The sequence below is a fragment of the Cupressus sempervirens genome, chromosome 2 (assembly GCF_028749045.1).
Source record: "Cupressus sempervirens isolate cs-2001-9-10 chromosome 2, ASM2874904v1, whole genome shotgun sequence".
In the NCBI taxonomy this organism is placed as follows: domain Eukaryota; kingdom Viridiplantae; phylum Streptophyta; class Pinopsida; order Cupressales; family Cupressaceae; genus Cupressus; species Cupressus sempervirens.
Window position 1 is genome coordinate 93,505,827 of NC_143119.1, and position 19,827 is coordinate 93,525,653.

The 19,827-nt window shown below is 36.1% G+C and overlaps 1 protein-coding gene across 1 annotated transcript in view; it reads left to right on the forward strand.

Annotated features, from left to right (window-relative positions):
* The first annotated feature begins 2,558 nt into the window (after positions 1-2,558).
* LOC149571190 (cyclin-dependent kinase D-2-like) overlaps positions 2,559-19,827 on the forward strand; it is a 90,027-nt gene continuing 72,758 nt past the window's right edge. Inside the window, exon 1 of the mRNA XM_089812766.1 lies at positions 2,559-3,144. Coding sequence (XP_089668892.1) covers positions 2,935-3,144 — 210 coding nt within the window. The 5' untranslated portion in view covers positions 2,559-2,934. The remainder of the gene's footprint in view (positions 3,145-19,827) is intronic.

The following is a 19,827-nucleotide window of genomic DNA, read 5'->3' on the forward strand; positions in this document are numbered from 1 at the left end:
GAATTCTTGTAGCCAGTTGTTGCCATCTTCCACTTCATCCAGGAAAAACCATTTTTGAAGAAAATTCAACCCAATTCTTGTGCATTTCCTATGGTGCTGCAACTGCCTAGCAGTCAAGCCCAGTAAAAATGGTTGCAAGACCACATTATGGCCAGGTTCCAGAAGCTTGTGGACTTCACCCGCCTAAGGGATCCCCACTCCTAAAACTTCATGAGCGACAATTTCAATGTCATCGCACAAATATACTACTTTAAAAATCTTCCTCAAGAGCAGCAGAATTTCGGCCCTTGCTTCTCCGAGGTCAAGTAGGGAGGTTAGAAATTGTGACGTAATATCACTATTGACACAATACCAATTTTCATTCTTCAAAAACTCACGCCCCAGAACCATTTTGACAGCAACAATAACAAACTTCACACTAGAGCATGGAACAACCTCATTGCAAATTGACAAGAGGTTTTCCTTAGGAACACGACCTAGAAGGCCTTCTGCTCCTCTTCCAAAGTGCATCTTAGGCGAATAGGGTTGTCCATCTTTACTGCAAAGTTCAAACTCTAAGTTCTAGCAGACTAACACCAAATAAACCAGACCTATCGACTACCAAAAATTAGATGAGCAATGATGAAAGAAGTAGCTCAATCGCCTATAAATAAGCTTGGTGGGTAGGGTGCCAGGGATTATTTGTTTGTTTTCATTCGATTGCCAATTCAATTACATTAAATTAGCAAATATTCTCAAATCTTGAACATAATTGCAAGTACGTGCCGAAAAGGCCAATTGTAATTAAACACTAATACCGTCCATTGTCCTGTAATGCGTGTGAAGCCACTTAACTGATGGAAAAGGCCAATTGTAAATTTGTAATTAAGACAAATAGTACTACTGCTAGTGGACTGTGGCATGTCCTGTAATGCGTGCGAAGCTGCTTAGCCAATGGAAAAGGCCAATTGTAAATTGTAATTAACAGTGACAAGACATCAATATACTATCTCCTGCAACTTAAGTGATACACGTTGGACGAAAACATGTCACCATTTCAGACACTTGAATAAAGTCGAGGCTTCATTCCAGACGTTTGGTAGCATACTAGCGAGAGAATGTCGCTATCACTTACATGGCATTTAATTCTTTTCGGGTGCACTGTACTCCGCATACAACTTACTTTGATATGTGTCAACATTCCGGTGACTACCTTGACAATTCTTCTTCCTTCAAGAAATGTTGGCCGAAATTAAACCTCAGCCATTGATCTTGGATCATTAGACGGTCTGAGTTCTCAAATGATACATTTAACGTAATTACAGTGGTAGTGGCAAAGATTATGCTTCCATAATGTACGATCAAACAACCACGTCTTTAAAGCATCACTTGCAAGTTGCCAATAATTTATGTAAGTTGGTATGTTAGGTTAGGCTACTTATTTCCCATCTTTTGAAAATAGCCATACCAACTATAACTTTCTGAAAACCATTCGCCATAACAAATAAATTAATTCAATTATTTGGAAAATAATTTTGCCACCTTTTTATAAAAAAGGTATCGGTTATTAAAATATTCGCCAACCAATTCCATATTTCAAACCATAATTCGCCATCAATATTAATAATTTTATTAAAAACAAAAATTATAATCACCATTATTTTATAAAAATTGTCTAAACTATTAAAAAAATTGCCACCAAATATCCATCCATTGACGCATAATTCGCCAACACTATTAATTTTTTTTTCACCCAAATGACATGTGATTCGCTACAATTTTATAAATTTTGGGAGGGGGGAGGTTCCTTAAAGTTATCCCTGAAGTCAAGTGTTTTCCTCTAGTTATTGTCTATATATCTCCTTTCAATAAATTAATGTAAATCACATATCATGGCCAATAAGAACGCACTTGAACTTTATGCAAATCTTTTTATTGTTAATAAAATATAAATCTATCATCAAGCAAATAAAAGAAAAAAGAAAACTTGAATAAGGAAGACCCTTCATAGTTGTTCCTTCGATCTTTTAAAGTGTAGTAACATTTTCTACGCATAGTCACATTCTCAACTTCAAAAGATTAGTCTTTCTACAATACTTATGCTTGACAATGTCGCCTCTAATGACTTTTATCTAGGCTTGTGGTCATTCCTAGGTCATATTTTGTCATAGGATGAGGAGCTCTTATGCACTTAGTCACATTTGTAGCTCTTAGTCTTTCCGCCATGTTTGTGCTTGAGAATACTACTCCCAACAACTTTTATCCAAGCTTACGATTGTGACAATATCAACTTTTGCCATAAGATAAACAATTCTATGCATGCATATATATATTTAAATACTTTTCATTAAGTTATAGCTACAATTTTACTTTTGTCTTTATAAATGATTACAACTTTACTTATCATTATACAAATAATAGAATATTCAAAATAAAGAAAAAATTGAAAGCAATAAGCCATTTATTGTCATATTTTTAAATTGATAATAACTTTTTAAAATATAAATTATCTTTTATTACAAATATTATGAAATTAAATAGATATGGATAAAAGAGTCTGAAACATCCACACATACATGTCTGTATACTGTGATATACTTACCGTAAAAAACTACTACTCACTCTCACTCTTGTATCCAATACATTTCAATTTTCCTGAATTTCTAAAAATCTTTACCAAAATTATAGGCATGCCCATTCAACCTTTGGGTACAGTTGTAGTCATAATATTGGAAGCAAGAAGGTCGTTGTAGTGCGTAAAACAAAGGCAGGCACAGGAGAAACTCCCATTCCCTGTTTTGTCCCTGCTCTTCTCGTGGCATCCTCCTCTCCTCTCACCCATTTCAACATATTCAGGAAAACAGAGGATCCAAGAGAAAACGCAGTAACATACAATCGTCACCCAACAATCTGGGATCACAGAGCTTGCAAAACATATCACCAATACTGAATAACATGGTGGACTTGAACCAGCAACCAAGTTCGGATGGAGAGTCGAACCCCGAACCCATAAGTAACAACAACAATGCTAAAATTACTAATAGTTATGGTCTACCTTCCTGTAATGGGCTTGCGAGACCAGCCGATCCCTCTGAGAGATATAAAAAGGGCATCACTTTAGGACAGGGTACATATGGTACTGTCTACAAGGCTTTTGATACTGTGGTAAGTTATTATTATTTTTCGATTTTGAACTAGTGTTTCTTTTCGATTCCTTTGTTGTTGAACTGTTAATGTTTTTGTGCATATTTTTGCTTTTAAGAGTTTTTCATTGTTTGCAATACTGTTGCTTCATGGTGATTAGGAAGGAGGAAGTTTAGGGCATTGAATTTTTGAAGGTATTTTGCTGAGCTTTATTTTAATCAAGTTTTCAGGGTTTAGGATTATATGGAATTTGTCTGTGGGGGACTCGGCGTAATACTGTGGAGATCACTTTCATGTAGGTGGAATGTCTGCCGGGTGTTTAATCTGTGCCATCATTGGCATAATAGGTTAACGCCCCGCTAGTTTTGATTCTTTGGGAACAGGTCTGTATCCGATATGTCTTTATGCTATGTTCAGCGCAGCATGGAAGTTTCCTTTAGTCAATAAGCCATCTGCTCTGGCATACGAGATCAAGAATTAAGTGAAAACCATTTCTTTAACCGCGCCCATCCAGCAGTGTCAGTACGATGACTGCTCAAGCACGGGGAGTGCCTATCAGGTGTTACAACCTGGGTCACCATTTGTGTAAATGCGCCATCTTAATGCTTGAACTTAGATTTAGCAAATATTAAAATTTTACTTTTTGGCATCAGTTGTTGAAGCATATAATTTATGAGTCATTCATTTAGTGATCCATCTAAAACGAGCTTGAATATTCCACTTGGCATTCATTGCTTATTGGGGTGGAGAGGTGGGATTGAATTATTTGAAACGAGTGAAATGAAACATTATATGGCATTGGGTATTGCTGTCAGTACCTTTGCCTAGTAACCGGCATCGTTTGAGAGTTCATTCATGCTAATATTAATCTGGTTCAAACGCACTAATTTATAGACTTGCAGCCCCAATCAAGCCTACTTAATTTGCTATCCTATTTGCAATTTAGCTTGTGTTATATCTGCATTTAGAATTTTAAAATTATTTTTGCGGCATCATCAGGTCATCTTTACTGGCTGATTTTTAATCGTTTGCAATCATAATATATATGTTGTTGGACATTGAAATAGCAACTACACTATTTTTTTTGGTTCACTATGAAATGACAATTATGAATTATTCCCAAGCCCCTATATCAGTTAGTTACTTATCTTTGTTATTTGGTTTTGTAATTTGATTTCTTATTCCCAGGTTACTGTTGCCATTAGATCATGTTTGAGGTCTCTATGCTGGGGTTTATGTATCTAGAGAAACTCTCCATAACATAACCTTGTCCATGCAAGCATGACACCCCTTAAGGGGTGGGTCTAGCATTACATTCAGCTGACTTGGCAAGGATGGGATTCCGTATCATTCCAGCAATGCACCAGAAGCTATGAGATCTTTTTTTCATGATCCAATGAACTCTTGTTTGGCTAAGCTACTGCAACAAGGATAAACTGTGATAAACTTTACTGAGAACTTGTACTTGGCCTGAACCATGCACGCAGGGATCGGATTCATGTGTGTGACCGAAGGCTCCACTATTCTCAATATCACATTGTGTCCATTTTTAATTTTCTTAAATTGTCACTTGTGAGGAAATCATGATTGCTTTCATTTTTTTATTTTAGTGACACAAGTTCCCATAAAATTGTTTTACAATAGGACAAATTTGGAAAACTATTTCAGTCTGGGGGATTGCTTTGACTCTTTGATATTCAAGGATGGGAAGTGCCTAGTTGCATAGGTGTTTCCAGTAATTCATTAATTCCAATTGTCATGCATAATTTTATTAGTTAACATTCAATGTCTGATCTGAGTTGCATAAATATGTTGTATTTATGAGTTTGTGTAGGTTCTTGGTGCTTGTTATTCGTTGCTTCAATCATGGTGAAATCCAAAATATGTATTTTACTGATCTGTTACTTGTCAATTGTGGAGTTACTGTGTTATTTTCAGCGTGTTTCCCCAAATGGTTGTGAAAATTTACAAACATGGTATTGTGGCTAGAAACATCCTTGTAAACTCTATAGAATGTTAGATTTTTCAATTTGTCAGCTTGGATTTGTTGTGGTCGCATCCCTACATTAACAATGGTTCATCTTTTTAAAATTATGGCCAAGTTTTGGAATTCTTCTATAAAATAGATGTCTCCTGTTGAGTCTAGTAGTATTCCTTAGATAATGACTGATAGTTATAAGCCATCCGTTGGTTCAATATCATCTTCCATTCAATTTGTGTTGATTTTGTGTGCTCATTTAACCACGGGCAATGTCTTGCCCTCCCAACCATAGACTATAAGCTATTATCGTCTCCCCCAAGTACTTCTCTACATATTTATTATTTGATATGCTGTAGGTTGTATGAATAATGGATGCCAAGAGAGGATCTTCCTTTATACTTATCGGTCGTGCCCCTTCACCAAGGGTCACTCACATGTGGCCCCATTAATTTAATAAATGTCTAATATAATTAATTATATTAATAAATCTTTTTTTTTGATCAGTAAAAGACATATTGCCCAATATATATATATATATATATATATAAATTTACATTTACAATAGTTTTTGCACCCGTTCAAAGTGCAGGCACTGGGGGGAAAAGATCAAGGAAGAAAACCCCCAGTATAGCCTGGGCCATTTTTATGTCCTGAATCGATTGTGTGACAATCACCTTTGATTTTGCTTAAAGGGCTTTGAAAGGGCATTCCCTTTCTTACATTGATTCCTTCATTTTATAGGAAGGATTAGGAAGGCATACCTTCCTTTACAGAAATCCTATAATTTACAATATATATGGCATCGTATATTGTCCTTTCTTCTTTATTCTTTGATGTTTCTTCTTGCAAGAGTTTTTCTTTTCTCCTTGGAGACGTTTCTATCCTTCAATAACGGCTGCAAAAAACAACTTATTTTGGCCAAGATCGATGTTAGTAGAAACCATATTTTGATATATATCCATAAACAAAGAGAGCAATTTTAATCACCTATCACAATTTGAAATTAGATAAATTAGTGCTATAGTTTTATCTAAGTTATCATTTCCAGTCTCTGTAGTAGTTCACGTGATTTGGATTTAGGGTTTTGATTGGGGTCTTTGATTTCCTTTATCTAAATCATTGCTTTATTATCACTTGTTTTTATAAACCGATTAATGGAGATACTATTGATTATTAGTTAATATGTTTCGTTATATTGCTGTTGAAAAAGCAAGTTAAAAACTGGGCCTAGAATACAGGATAAAAAAGCTAAATAAAGACCAACATGACACTGCCTAGACAGAAAAAGGAATAAAAAGCTGAGAGAAGTCTAGAAGCAGGGTCTAATGCCAGAACAAGGAATAGAACAAATGATTTCTGCTGAAAATAGAACTAAACAAAATAGCCACCCGAGAAAGAACTAGCAGTTCAAGGAATAGGGAGTGTCGAGAGATAGTGATTTCTTAGCCTAAAGAACATAACAACTCGCTCCATCCAGAACATAATCAGGGCGAGACCACCTAAACCGGAAAAGGGTACAGGATAGAGAGAGATAGTAAACTTAACATATAGAGAAAAAAACAATCAAAGATCTAAACCGATAACAGCTAAGGCCATGTGCCGAGTATAATCCCTTAACAAACTTTGTCATTTACTTATTATTCCTGTAAAAAATTCTCTTAACTGGGGTTTCCTGTTCATGAATTCCCTTCTTATCTCTCAATTGCTTCTTCCATTGAAGGTTCAAATTCGAGTATTTTGTTTTGTAATCTTAATAACCAAATAAATTGAGTGCCTTCAAAGCTGTTATGTTATTATATCCCCAGTAACGCTTACCAAAAAACTTCCCATGTCTGAAAATTTATAGTCAAGGCCGTTTTCTGCAGATTGTGGGATGAGATTATAATCCTTGCTAAATTTAGAACAGATTGAAATCATATTAATTGTTCATAATAACAAAAGTGCTTAATAGACCCTTAATCATGATCTTTATTATCATTTTAAATATATACAATCTAGCTGTCTGGTCCAGGTTGACTTGAAAAAACTGAGCATCATCTTTATTTCAAATATTCTGGTATACTAGTAACAAAAATCAACCCCCTTATATACTGACGCAGACCTAACATAAGAAAGGAGAAAACCCCAAGTGTGGCCAATTACGGAAAATGGCCGAAGCTTAGCTTAAACTCAGAGATTGCCCAATAATCTTTTTACAGTATATCTACCTTTACTATTATGTTTTATATACTTAATTCTAGCATTATCAACCTGCAGGAACATATTATTCTAAAATGGACTATACATTGGGACTACCAAAACGCAGGCTACTATCAACCACCAAAATTTACCCTCCTAATATTAGTCTTTCAATGGAGGCCTTCCTCTTGAAGGTACCACGCCATGCCCCTCCAGTCGACACAAATGCTGGTGTTTGAAGCATCTAACAAATACATCTAGTTGTGTGCAACTTGGTCTAGCCTCTGCAAAAAGTTCCTTTTGCTCTTAATGATCCAGATCGGAAAGACTTGGACAGGGTTGTCCTGAATGTTATACTCACTCCTCCTTGGAATGCATAAATCATTGTCTATGTTCGCTAGGATAGAGTCTAACTCCTTGATAATGGGACCCTTAAAAGACGCTCTACAAAAATCCTTGATAGCTTGTTTATCCCTATCCACATGGAGGTTGGTGGCAACAAACATGACAACTATATCTGAATTGTGTTTTTACCTATCCATTAAGTTTGAGAACTGTTGCCCCACAATGACCTTGATAGCCTATAAACTAAGCTATTCTTGGTTCTGACTATCTTACTGTTGATGTCAGTTTTGTTACCACTACATAACATATAGCAATTGAATACTTGATACGAAATATCAAACATTCAATCCCTCTCTTAAAAAGTAAATACTCATGAAGACATGAGAAAAAACTCCAATGTTCCTTACACCTGTGGATACTAACTCAGTTATATTAATGTGATTTGCTGGTTAATCATGTAGGCGGCCTTACGTTGTTCATTCAAGGATTATCAAACTCTCGTTGTGATGGTGATGATGTCTAGCTTGGTAAAGTATATGAGTGCGAAATAATGTTGATGGTGATGGTGATGGAGGGTATGTCTGCCAATGATGCTTCTCCTAACATTCTTCTTGATTGAACTCCAACTACTACACTACTTGCTGCCTTACTCCTACTCTTATAAGTGGAAAGATTAGCAAATGGATGGGGATAGAATCTGATAAAAGCTTACCATAGATTAGCAAATGGATGGGGATCAAATATGATGAAAGCTTACCAGCGGCTCTACCTCCATAGATGCAATGATTCAAGGGAAAAAGACTAGATTACCACGCAAGGCTTCCTAACCAGCCGCTAGGATGCTATTGGCCTAGTTTATAGATCCCTATCAAACATCCACTAATATCACCATGCAACTATCCATCTACTCTTACTCTTAACAACTTTCTTGAAATAAACTCTACTTTAACAACTTCAATGAAATTTAACTCTAACTATTGGAAGTAGAAACCATGCAATAACACCAAGTGTTTTTAATCACCATGCAAGTCACAACAATGATAAAGAGAAGCAATTTTGGTATTATCTTAAGCAACAATTTTCTTCAACCTTTTACAAATGAGAGCAAATGGCCTTATATAAGGGCCAAAATTACAACCAACGGTAGAGATTAAGAGGCAAAATCAATGATCTAGATCAAATCCTAGAAACCCTAATTAGGGTTGCCACCCCATCGGCCAATGAGAAGATGCCACCTCATCAATCGACCAATGAAAAAAAGGAAAAGTGGCAACCAATGAGAAGGCACCAAAATGGTAGCCAATCAGAATCAGACACCTATCCTACCCAAGACGAAGGAGAATTTACCACTTGGGATGATCTTCTAATATAATTCTACCCTTTTCTTTTGTCTTTTTAGCTAAGGCAATGAATTTAGCTAGCTTGTTGTTGACTTCCTTCATGGGAGGGCAAAGCGTATGCTTCATCTTGAGCTCAGTTGAAATCATCATGTTGCTCACCGCTTACAGTGTTTTCTCATGATCCTTCTCATATTCCATGTTATTCATGATTCTTCCCGAGTTATGCTCTACTATCTCATACTCCTGGGCTACAATCTCATCCACTACCTTGCTAACCTTTGGTATGGCAATCTAAACTTTTCGGTGACCCTCATCATCGCTCCTAATTACTTTTGCCACCATTTTTCCAATTTGTCTCTGTTTCTCGCTATCACCCTTTTCCACTAACCCTTGAATATTTTCAACTGTTTGGACAGTCACCACCTCGCCTCTTGGCATAAGCATTTGCCTTAACCATAGCGGTGTAGTGCATCTCCCCAAATCTGGATTTGGTTTGACTAGCAAAGCATCACCAATGGCTTCGGGCACTTGGCTGATTTCCTCAATATCAATTGGCTTAGCCTTTTCTTCACTAGTGACTGTCACATCATCTCCATATTGGTTCTCCAAGAGAGGAGAGTATTTGATACTGTTACTGTGACTGCTTGATTCCGAATCAGAGCTCACCTCTACCGTGACCCTTTGTCCACTTGTATTAACCTCTCAGTTCCTAGCCTCAATTATGCTTTCCCTTGATGGTGCCGCATTCTGTCTCTTTGCTGGAGGCTCCTGATGTTTTTTACTTTTCTCAACCTCCAAATTTCTCTTCTTGCTCTAAATTACTCTTGTTTGCCGGTTACTACCTCCATCTTTCTGTCCGAGTGACTCCGCTGGACCTTCTTCCTCCGGTTTCAACTTCTCATAAGTAAGGCGTACCTTTTGATTTTGTAATTGGTTTAACTTCTCACTATACCATGACTTAGTGTGTAGATCGATTGTCCTTGTAACTGCCTCTAAGGAAGGATCCTGGTGATTATCCCAATCCACTGGACCCAATTCTGTTTCATCCATTGTATCATAATCCTCTCTTAGCACATTTTCATCCTCTTTCAGTTGATCGGGAATATCAAGGCCTCTCCATCTGATTGCCCTCATCATGCCCACTGACAATCTTGAGAAAGCTAGCTTTCTCACATGAAAGTCATCATGTGCATTGGCCCAAGAGTCTTCTATAGTACAAATATGTTTGAATGCGTTTTCATGAGATGCCTTGATAAGACCATTAGGATCGAATCCTTGTCTTGCTCTATAACATCCTAGATGATACCATTCTAACTCTTTCTCTGTAGTTGCAAAGGCGACAGGATTGGGGCAAGTATCATTGCCTATTCTAAATGAGAAGGTAATCCCTGTTTCACCTTTAAGTTTCATCATTTTGTCATAATGCTCAAGTTGCTTAGCCAACTCCATCAAAACTATCTTGTCGGGTGGGTACCTTGGAAGTCTCTTGGGACAGACTGTACTTCCTGTTACTCTAATTATATAAATTGTGGAAATTTATGAGCCAACTCCCGTACTTCTTAATTTTTGCTTCCGCTTGCGATGAGAGCCTCCTAGCAGGTGTCCCTTGTAATATCCTTATAGTCTTCATGGCAAAGGCGTCATAAAACATCTTATAATCTTTGGTGTTGTGCAAATAAAGCAGTGGATAGCACTCATGCACCAAACATTGCCCCAGCCCATTGCCAATCACTCCTAAGGCCTTAAGTCCAGGATTTTAATATAGTCTCACAATCAGATAGAAAAGATAGGACCCCATGTAGAATTGCTTTTGATTTTGCACTGTCCTAAGTTGCAACTCTAAATTTTCACTCATGATTTTAGCCCAATCAAATTTTCTCTTTCCATTTTCAATTTCATCAATAAAATAATATATCCAGTTCTCAAATTGCATACCTTGAGCCACGCCCATGATCTGGCTGAGAAGCACAATAAGATCGTCGTACTCCGGTTTGAAATCTGACTTGTTGAGCTTTGACGACTTGGTGACAATATCAAACCAGGATGCACATTCCATTACCAATTCCGGACAAGGCAAGGTAGGAGGGAAAGCTGCCACATGTACAATTCCGCTCTTGTAGATCTTCTTCGCCATGGGGGATTGTCCTTCAATCTATCCTTCAACTGTACCATGTTCACTGTGCCGATATTGGTATCACTTATTCGCCTCACTTTCGAGAAAGTGATCTTAGGTATCATGTCTTCCTTGTCTTTTTTGGTATTCGTTCCCTTTGGGTTCTTGCTTGCACTAATATCTACCATCCTAAACACTTATTTCTGCCCCTTCATTCTAAATGATATGGACTACACTTATTAATCTCCAACCTTCTTTCTATCGATGGGATCTAGCTTATTTCTGCCTCTCCAAGTCCTATCTCTACACTTATCAATCTCCAAACTTCTTTTCTAGGGGTGAGACTACCACATATTTTTGCCTCTTCGTTACCTTAGGATGGATTACACTTATATCTCCCAACTCCAAACCTAGGGTGGTCTAGCTTATTTCTGCCCTCCAAATGTCCTATCATGAAATCTACACTTATATCTCCCAACTTCAACCTATCAATGGAATGATGAAGTGGTGGATAACGAGTGCAAGAAGAAAATAAGGGAAACAAACCAAGTAAGAACAATGAATAGAATCCGCCTTTAAAACCAATCTTCACCTCCAAAAATGAATAGAATTTTACCTTAAATTTGCCTTCACCAATAAATGAGTCCTCTTCAAGTTCGGATCAGATCTTAGAAATTTCAATCCTCCTTGCAAATAATGATGCCCTTAGCAAAAATCAGAATTTCGACTTCTTTGAAATCGCTCACACTTGCCAAAAATTGGACCTTAAATCACATTGTCCACACCAAAAAAATAAAATTCGCTCAATTCTAGAAGGAAAAATCGGGCAAAAATTCGCTCAAGCAAGGAGGAGAAAAATGCCTCCAAGAAATGGAAAAATCTGTCCCAGAAATTGCCTTACCTGAAATTTGCTTCCCTTTGAAGAAAATCGCACACCCAAGGAGGAGGAAAAAGGAATGAGAAAATAAAAGGGAGGGGAAGCCCCTCTTATACCACACTTTTTGCCTCTCCAAGTCGGCCGACCTGCCTAGAGGGAAAACAAAATTAAATTAGTCTCTTAATTAATGGCCCAGATTTAAATGCAACATTAAAATTACTTAGCCCTATAGTGAAATTGGCCCATTTAATTGCTAGTTTTGATAAAAAATTGCAAAATAGAAACAAGGTAAGCCTAGGAGATATCAAAATTTTCATTTAATAACATTTTGGCAATTAAAATATCATTCAAATCAAATTTAGCAAGCCAAAATCATTTTTCAATTTCAAATTACCAATTTCCTTTAACATTTCTAAAATCCTCTAGGCAAACTTTCAACCAAATTAATGAGATTTTGCAATTTAATCCAATCTCAATTTTGCAATACAATTACAAATTTTTAACAAAATAAATCTTTTTCTTAGCAGTCAAAATTCAAACTCCAATTTCAATTTCACTATTAAAAATTTCCCTTTTCACCAAAAAATTTCAAAGATTTTCCAAAATGACTAAATCTAAAAAAAATCATTTTGAAAATGCTCAAGCTAATACAATTATATCAAATTTTCAAAATCCATCTAAGTTCAAAATTTGCAAATTTATCTTGCCAGATATTGTTTTAACCATTGAAAAATATTGTTATTGAATTCTGTTTGGCCTTAGGATAAAATTACATGTTCCAAAAAGTCAAGTTTGGCACCGGGTGAAAACAAATCAAATCACATCCTTGTCCCGAAGGTGTCCAAGGTGTAAAATTTTCAAATTGAAAAGCTTCGGATAACTCCAAATTTTGCTAAGGCAACCGAAAAATTCCAAAAGTCTGACAAAATTGCCAAAGCTTGCCCGAAAAAGGGGGTCTCCAAACTCTTTGGGGCAATGGTGTGAAAAACTCACAACACTTATTGATTTCTCTATTACTTGACCTTATTTTAATGGGAGTGTCCATAGCTATCAACAAGAAACGACTCTACATCAAAGCTCTATCTCTACACTGAAGGAAACCTAAAGGCTAGAAATTCAGGTTCACTACTCTATTCTCAACTAACATCTGGAACGACGCTTTAATCCTATGCTGAAGGGGTCCTTAAATAGTGAAAGGGTCATCATTGAAGAATATGGTGATTCTCTGTTTCTAGTGCCTGAGATTATGGAAATCTACCTCACGTTGTTTTAGAGTAAATGCTGCTTGGATTTTGTAGTTGGCAATCTTTTAGAGTCTCAGAACTTATGCTGGTACAAGTTTGCCAATTAGGAACGATTTCTTACATGTGTGAAGGAGTTTGCTGAATTCGAGAGCCCCTTATTGTTTAATTTCCATGATAAGTTCCATATAATTATTAATTTGGTATGTGTAGAAGAGGTGATAATCATCAATATCCTACTAAATTTTAGAATATTGTGTGCTTTTTAGTATTTGTTAATGGGACCTCTGGAGGTTAATAGTCTCAAGTACTTTGATTATTGGATTATCACATTCTCTAGGACACTGATGGCTTGCAGGTTTGTGTTCAATTAGCATTTAGTTATTATATTAGGGATTAGGACTAGTTTAGTAGCCCCAAATTAGTTTACTTTATTTATTTGCTTAGGATAGTAGTTGAATTATACTATTTAGTCTATTTTCTACTTCTATTGTTGCAAGCTTACAATAATTGAATTATTGATGAATTCCCTTGTTTTTGGAGAGGAGATCTTGACCATCTGCACCTAAATTTGTGAACATGTCCGCATCCTTATTTCCTTCCTGATAAATGTGTTGAATTTTGGTTTCTTCAAATTTATCTGCCAAAATTAGGGCATACTCCAGTTATAGAGTTGAGCATCCAATTTGGCGTCTCTTTCTTATTGCATTAAAGATAATTTGAGAGTCCCCTTCTATGTTAAGTTTTTTGATCCCTAATTCCATACTTAGTTTTAGACCTTCCATTAAAGCTTTTAATTTTGCAAGGTTATTCAAAATAGTGCCTAAAGGTTTGGTCCGTTTGATAGTCCAGGAGCTTGGGGAAGATATTAAGCAACCTAACCCAGCTATGGCTGGATTACCCCTAGAAGCACAGTAAAAGTTTAGTTTTGTCCACCCCAAAGGTGGAGGTTCCCATTTAAAATTTTCTCTAGCATGCTTGTTAGCTTTGGGATAAGTCATTGGGGGATTGATGAGTTTAGTGCAATTCTTTTTCATAATAGCATCCCAATTTGAAAATTTTCCTTCCTCTTTGATCGTGTTCCTAAGGTTATTATTGAGGACTTTGGTGATGCTAGCTTCTACTTTGTTTAAAAAGGATTGTAGAGGTATTTCTTCATTATTGAATATTCTTCTGTTCCTCTTTTTCCATATTTCCTATAATAGGATTGAAGGTGATATTTTCCATATGCTATTATAAATCTGGGATTGCCCATCTTTTGGCGAACTTTTCAAATGATCCATAGATTATTAGGGAGGGCTGATGACCATTTTGTTTGTGGCATAGCCATTACCAACATTCGCTAGCAAAATTACATTGGAATAAAAGATGTTCAGTTATTTCTGAATTTCTTTTGCATAGAGGATATCTAGATGGGCCTTCAAAGCCCATTTTTGTAACTTTGTCCATAGTAAGAATTTTGTTTTGTGATGCTGCCCACAAAAAGATGCCTGTTATTGGTAGGCATGCCAAGTCCCAACAAAGGGCTAGGGGGATTTCAATCCTTTCCCACCTCTGCAAGTTAATTATAAGTTTGTATCCTCTTTTGACACTATATGATCCATTTTTCGATGCTCCCCAAATCAATTTATCTTGTCTTTCTTTGTGATTGACTTGTAAACTACTCAAACAGGTGCTTATCATGTTCAGATAAATTTGTTCCTCCTAAAGTTCTTCATTTCCACTATTCTATTTGATTTTCATAGATTTTATGTTTATAGTCCCCCACATGAACACCCCATAAATTGATTAATGTGTTTTTGATGATTGGGGGCAGGGAAAAGGAATCTGGTGGGGGGGATCCATCCCAAGAATCTTCTTAGAATAAGGCTTCCTCCCCCTGTGCTATATCCCAAGTTAAAATATTGCTAATTATAGGTCTACATTGCATCATGAAGTTCTAAGTTTTGGAGCCTTTGGGAGGGTTAATTGTTCAAAATTTTTGATACATAATTTTTGATACAAGGGGTCAGCTCTATTAAGATATTTATGATACATAATTTTTGCCCATTTATTTTCCTTTTCCTTATATATGCTGCATACTAATTTCGCTCCAAAGGCTTCATTCTGCCAGCTTAGATTTTTAATTCCTAAACTCCCTAGCTCTTTTGGTCTGCATATGTTTTCCCATTTGATCAAAGCTTTCTTTTTCTTCTCCTCTGCTCCTTTCCAAAAGAAATCTCTAAGCTTTTTTTATCTATTGTGTTTAACTCCCTTAGGTAATGGGAGATAGGATATTTGGCATGTCACTATGGCTGATAGTATTGATTTAATTTTAGTGACTCTTCCTACTTTAGTGAGCCATCTTCTTTTCCAGCTTTCAATTTTCTTTTCCATTTTTTCGAGAATTGGGTCCCAAGATTTGCCATCTCTAGCCCTTTTTTCCAGCTGTATACCTAAGTACTATCAGGGGAGGATCCTTTTCTGTATCCTATCGGTTGACAATTGTTTCTTTTAGTTTTTGGATTAGTGTTTAAGAAGAAAATTATTAATTTTTCAGTGTTGTCTTTTTGTCATGAAGCTTCCATGTAAGTATTAATGATTTGTTTGTAGTTTCTTGCTTCTTCTAATGTGCTTTCACCTGGTAAAATTGTATCGTACGTAAATTGTTGATGTGTGATATTTGAAACATCTCCTGTTACTGAGACTCCTTTGATCTTGTTTTCCATATGGGCCTTTTTAATTGCTCTACCAAATGATTCAGCCATTATGATGAATAAAAGGGGGAGATTTGGGTCCCCTTGTCTTATTCCCCTCGATGTGCTAAAACAACCTTCCAGTGTGCCATTGATTTGTAGTGAAAAATTAGGGGTTGAGATACAGTTGTAAATGGGGTTAATCCATTGACATGAAAAAACAAAGTCTTCTAGAGATTTACATAAAAACCTCCAGTATAGTTTGTCATAAGCCTTCTACATATCAAGTTTCATGAGCATACATGCTTCCTTTTCAGATTGGGCTGAATGGATCAGCTCATGTATGATTATTATTCCATCTAGTATTGACCTATTTGGAGCAAAACCTATTTGTTCCTCTGAGATTAGCTTGGGAAGAACAAATTTGAGCCTATTGGCTACTGCTTTAGTTAGTATTTTGTAAATGGTGTTACAAAATGCTATTGGACGAAAGTCTCCCGGATTTTCATGGTCCGTTTCTTTGGGATAAGAGATAGGAAAGTGTTGTTGATTTCTTCTAAGAGCAAGCTCGAATTTCTAGTTGCTTCTATGGCTCACCATAGGTCCTCACCTAATATCATCCAACATTTTTGAAAGAAAAATGCTTGGAAACCCTTATGCCCCTAAGATTTGTTCGAGTTCATGCTAAATAAGGCCGCTTTGATTTCTTCTAATGTGAAAGCCTTGTTTAGAAATTTATTATCCTCCTTTGTGATCAATTTAGGGATTGTACTTAACATAGCTTTTTGGGCTGATAGATACGAATGCTCATAAAATTATATATATCTATGCAATAGTTCACAAATACTTTTGGTATTTGTGATGGGCTATCTACCAAGACACCATCATTATTTTTAATTTTGGAGATTCTATTAATGTTTTTGTTATCCAAGACACCTTCATTATTTTTAATTTTGGAGACTCTATTAATTTTTTTGTTATTAATTGTACTACTATGAAAAAACTTGTGTTTCAGTCTCCTTCTAGGAGCCATGTTTCCCATGATTTTTGCTTCCAAAATACCTCTTCCTTTGTTAGGATGTTTTCTTGTTTTATCATGAGTTCTTTTTCTCTTTCATATTTATTATTGTTCATCGTGTGTCTTATAACTTCTTCATTAAGTTTTATTAACTCTTCTTCTGTGTCCAATTTTTCCTTGAAGATGTTGTTAAAGTGATTTTTGTTCCATTTTAATATATTTTCTTATAATAATTTGAGTTTAGAAACAAAGCAGAACATCCTAGAACCGTTGAATTCGTCTTCTTGCCACTACTGGTTGATGTTTTCCACTAGTCTTTCATCGAGGAACCACATTTTTCACATTTGAAGGGGTTTTTCAAAGGTTTTATGGTGTTCTAATATTTCCAGACTGATTGGAAAGTAGTTTGAACCAGCAATGGGAAGAATGGTAGACTACACCATGTAATTGAAAGTTTGCATATCCCCTTTAAAGATGAATCTATTTGCTATTTGGCAGAAGTCCTTCCTTCTATTGATCCAAGTGAATAACCCATTAGATGTTGGTATGTCAATTAAGTTATCTTGAAAAAATGAATCTCTGAAGTCCATCATTGATTGAGAAACTGTTTGTGACCTTCCGTTCTTTTCCTCTAGTTCTAGAATTGCATTTAAGTCTCCCCATTCAAGAAATTCTCTGAATGATGTGAATCCATAAAGGTATTTATTTCATTCCAAAGAGTTCTTTTTTTTGCTGTTTGAATTGGGCCACATACATTGATAATGATGAATGGAATGTCATATTTATGACACTTGATTCTTCTCCCCATGTAGTTATTACTTGAGGTCAAACTATTGAACTCTATTTTCCTGGGATCCCAGGTCATGCCAATTTGTCTTGAGGCCCCATTTGATTCAGTCGACAATGTTTTCCACTAACCTAGCTTTTTACTTAATTTCTAAGTTACCAATGTACCTCCCCCTTGGACCAGAAAAAGTTCGAATTGGTTCATGTTTATGGTCCGGTTTGAACTTGGTTCGGGTAGGGTTCTTTTTTTTGCCCTATGGGTATGATTGGGTTTGAACCTAGGCAAACCAACCAAAAAGTTCAAACCAAGTTCGAACCCGCAACGAACTGGGCCCCATGGACGGTTGGAAAGTGCTTTTTTGGGCAAAAATTGAAATGTTTTTTGGTGTCCACAACCCTAAAAGTTGTTATCAATTGCTTTTGGTGGCCTCTCATTGTCATTTTATGTTTCCAAACAAGTTATTTTGTCGTAAGGAAGAGCACATAACTTAGAATACCTAAGTTGCACGGGTACCTCCCCCCCCCTCCGGACCACGTACCGGTTCGAACCGGTTTGTGGTTCTGGTCCGGTTCGACCTGGGTTCGTTTTTGGAGGCCTGGTTCGATCTGGTTCGAACCAGGGTTCGAACCCAAGAGAACCATATATAAAATTTCGGACCAGGGTTCGAACCCAGGAGAACCACATATAAATTTTCCACATTACAGCATGTTTTAATTTAATTTATGTTGATACATCTTGGGTCTGGGTTGGTAGGCATTACAATGCCATAGTTTTTTAGTGTTGAGTAATCCCTAGCTGTAAAACACTTTCTATTTGAATCAAAATGCTACTAAATTTGAGACACCCACAAGAGAAGATGCTCAACATGTGGCGACCACCATGACCAATTTCGAGGAATTTCAGGGCCTATTTGAGTAGCAATATGAATTTTTCAAACACTAAACAATAAACAACGTTTTATTGGGAAATGTTGCCCTGCAGAAGAAAGTTACGGTCACATGAATATGGTCAGGTGGGGCAGCTACTTACCACATTGTCTATCACTGTTTGGCTGATTATTTCTCCTCTAGGTATATTAAAGATTGTATTAAAGAATATTGAATCTGGGACGTCAGACTGTGTTATCCAAAGGCCTCCATGAATGGTCTTTTTCCAGTTTACTGTTGTTGATCAGTGCTTGGGAGATTGTGCCCAAAGAGATTGAAGAATATTTAGCTGGTCAAAGGGATTTACCTTCTGCAAGCTAGATCTAATTAGTTTTTAACCACGTTCAATCGATTATGTTAATCATAATAAGAGTTTGGTAAATAAATTTATGAAAAGAAGAAATTTTTATTAAAACTTACTGTTGATCTGCATAAACTAATCAGATACAGTTATGAATTTTTTAAATGAAAGGGAAGAGATCTAGTCGCTAGGGGTTCCAATGATCGTTGTGGTTTGCTACTATATTGTTTATGCTGTTTTAAAGTTTTTTGTTGTTCAAATGTGTTTATGCTACTATGCTACATTCTAATTCTAACTCATGCTTCGTATATATATATATATATATATATATATATATATATATATATATATATATATATATATATATATATATATATATATATATATATATATATATATTAAAAATAACAATTTTTTTTTTACATGTTTTTGTACAAATGAACCCAAACGAACCCAAACCCCTTTTCAAAATTTTGTCGAACCCCTTTTCAAAATTTTGTCGAACCAGCGAACCGGTTCTCGAACCCGAACTCGGAACTGAACCGCGAACCGGCAACTTAGTAGAATACTAATAATTTTTCTGATTTTCATTCCATTAGTTGAACAATGAACGTGAAACACTAATACTTTTTATTTGATAGGTAACATTTATTTGTATTAAGTAATAAAAATATTTACAGAGATAATACTATTCGATTTTGCCACAGTTCTGAGTGGCTCAATACAAGCATTTGCACCTATACTCCCGATCCCTGTTACATTTGACAATCGATAATTGACAAAAAGGGCATTAACGCCCAACCAAAAACCAGCATCCTTACATAAAGTGTTCTATCATATTGCGATAAGGAGAGAAAACACAACAAAATATAAAAACCAAGATCAGAGGCCTTTGGTTAGTATCACTTGAACCACTTATTTG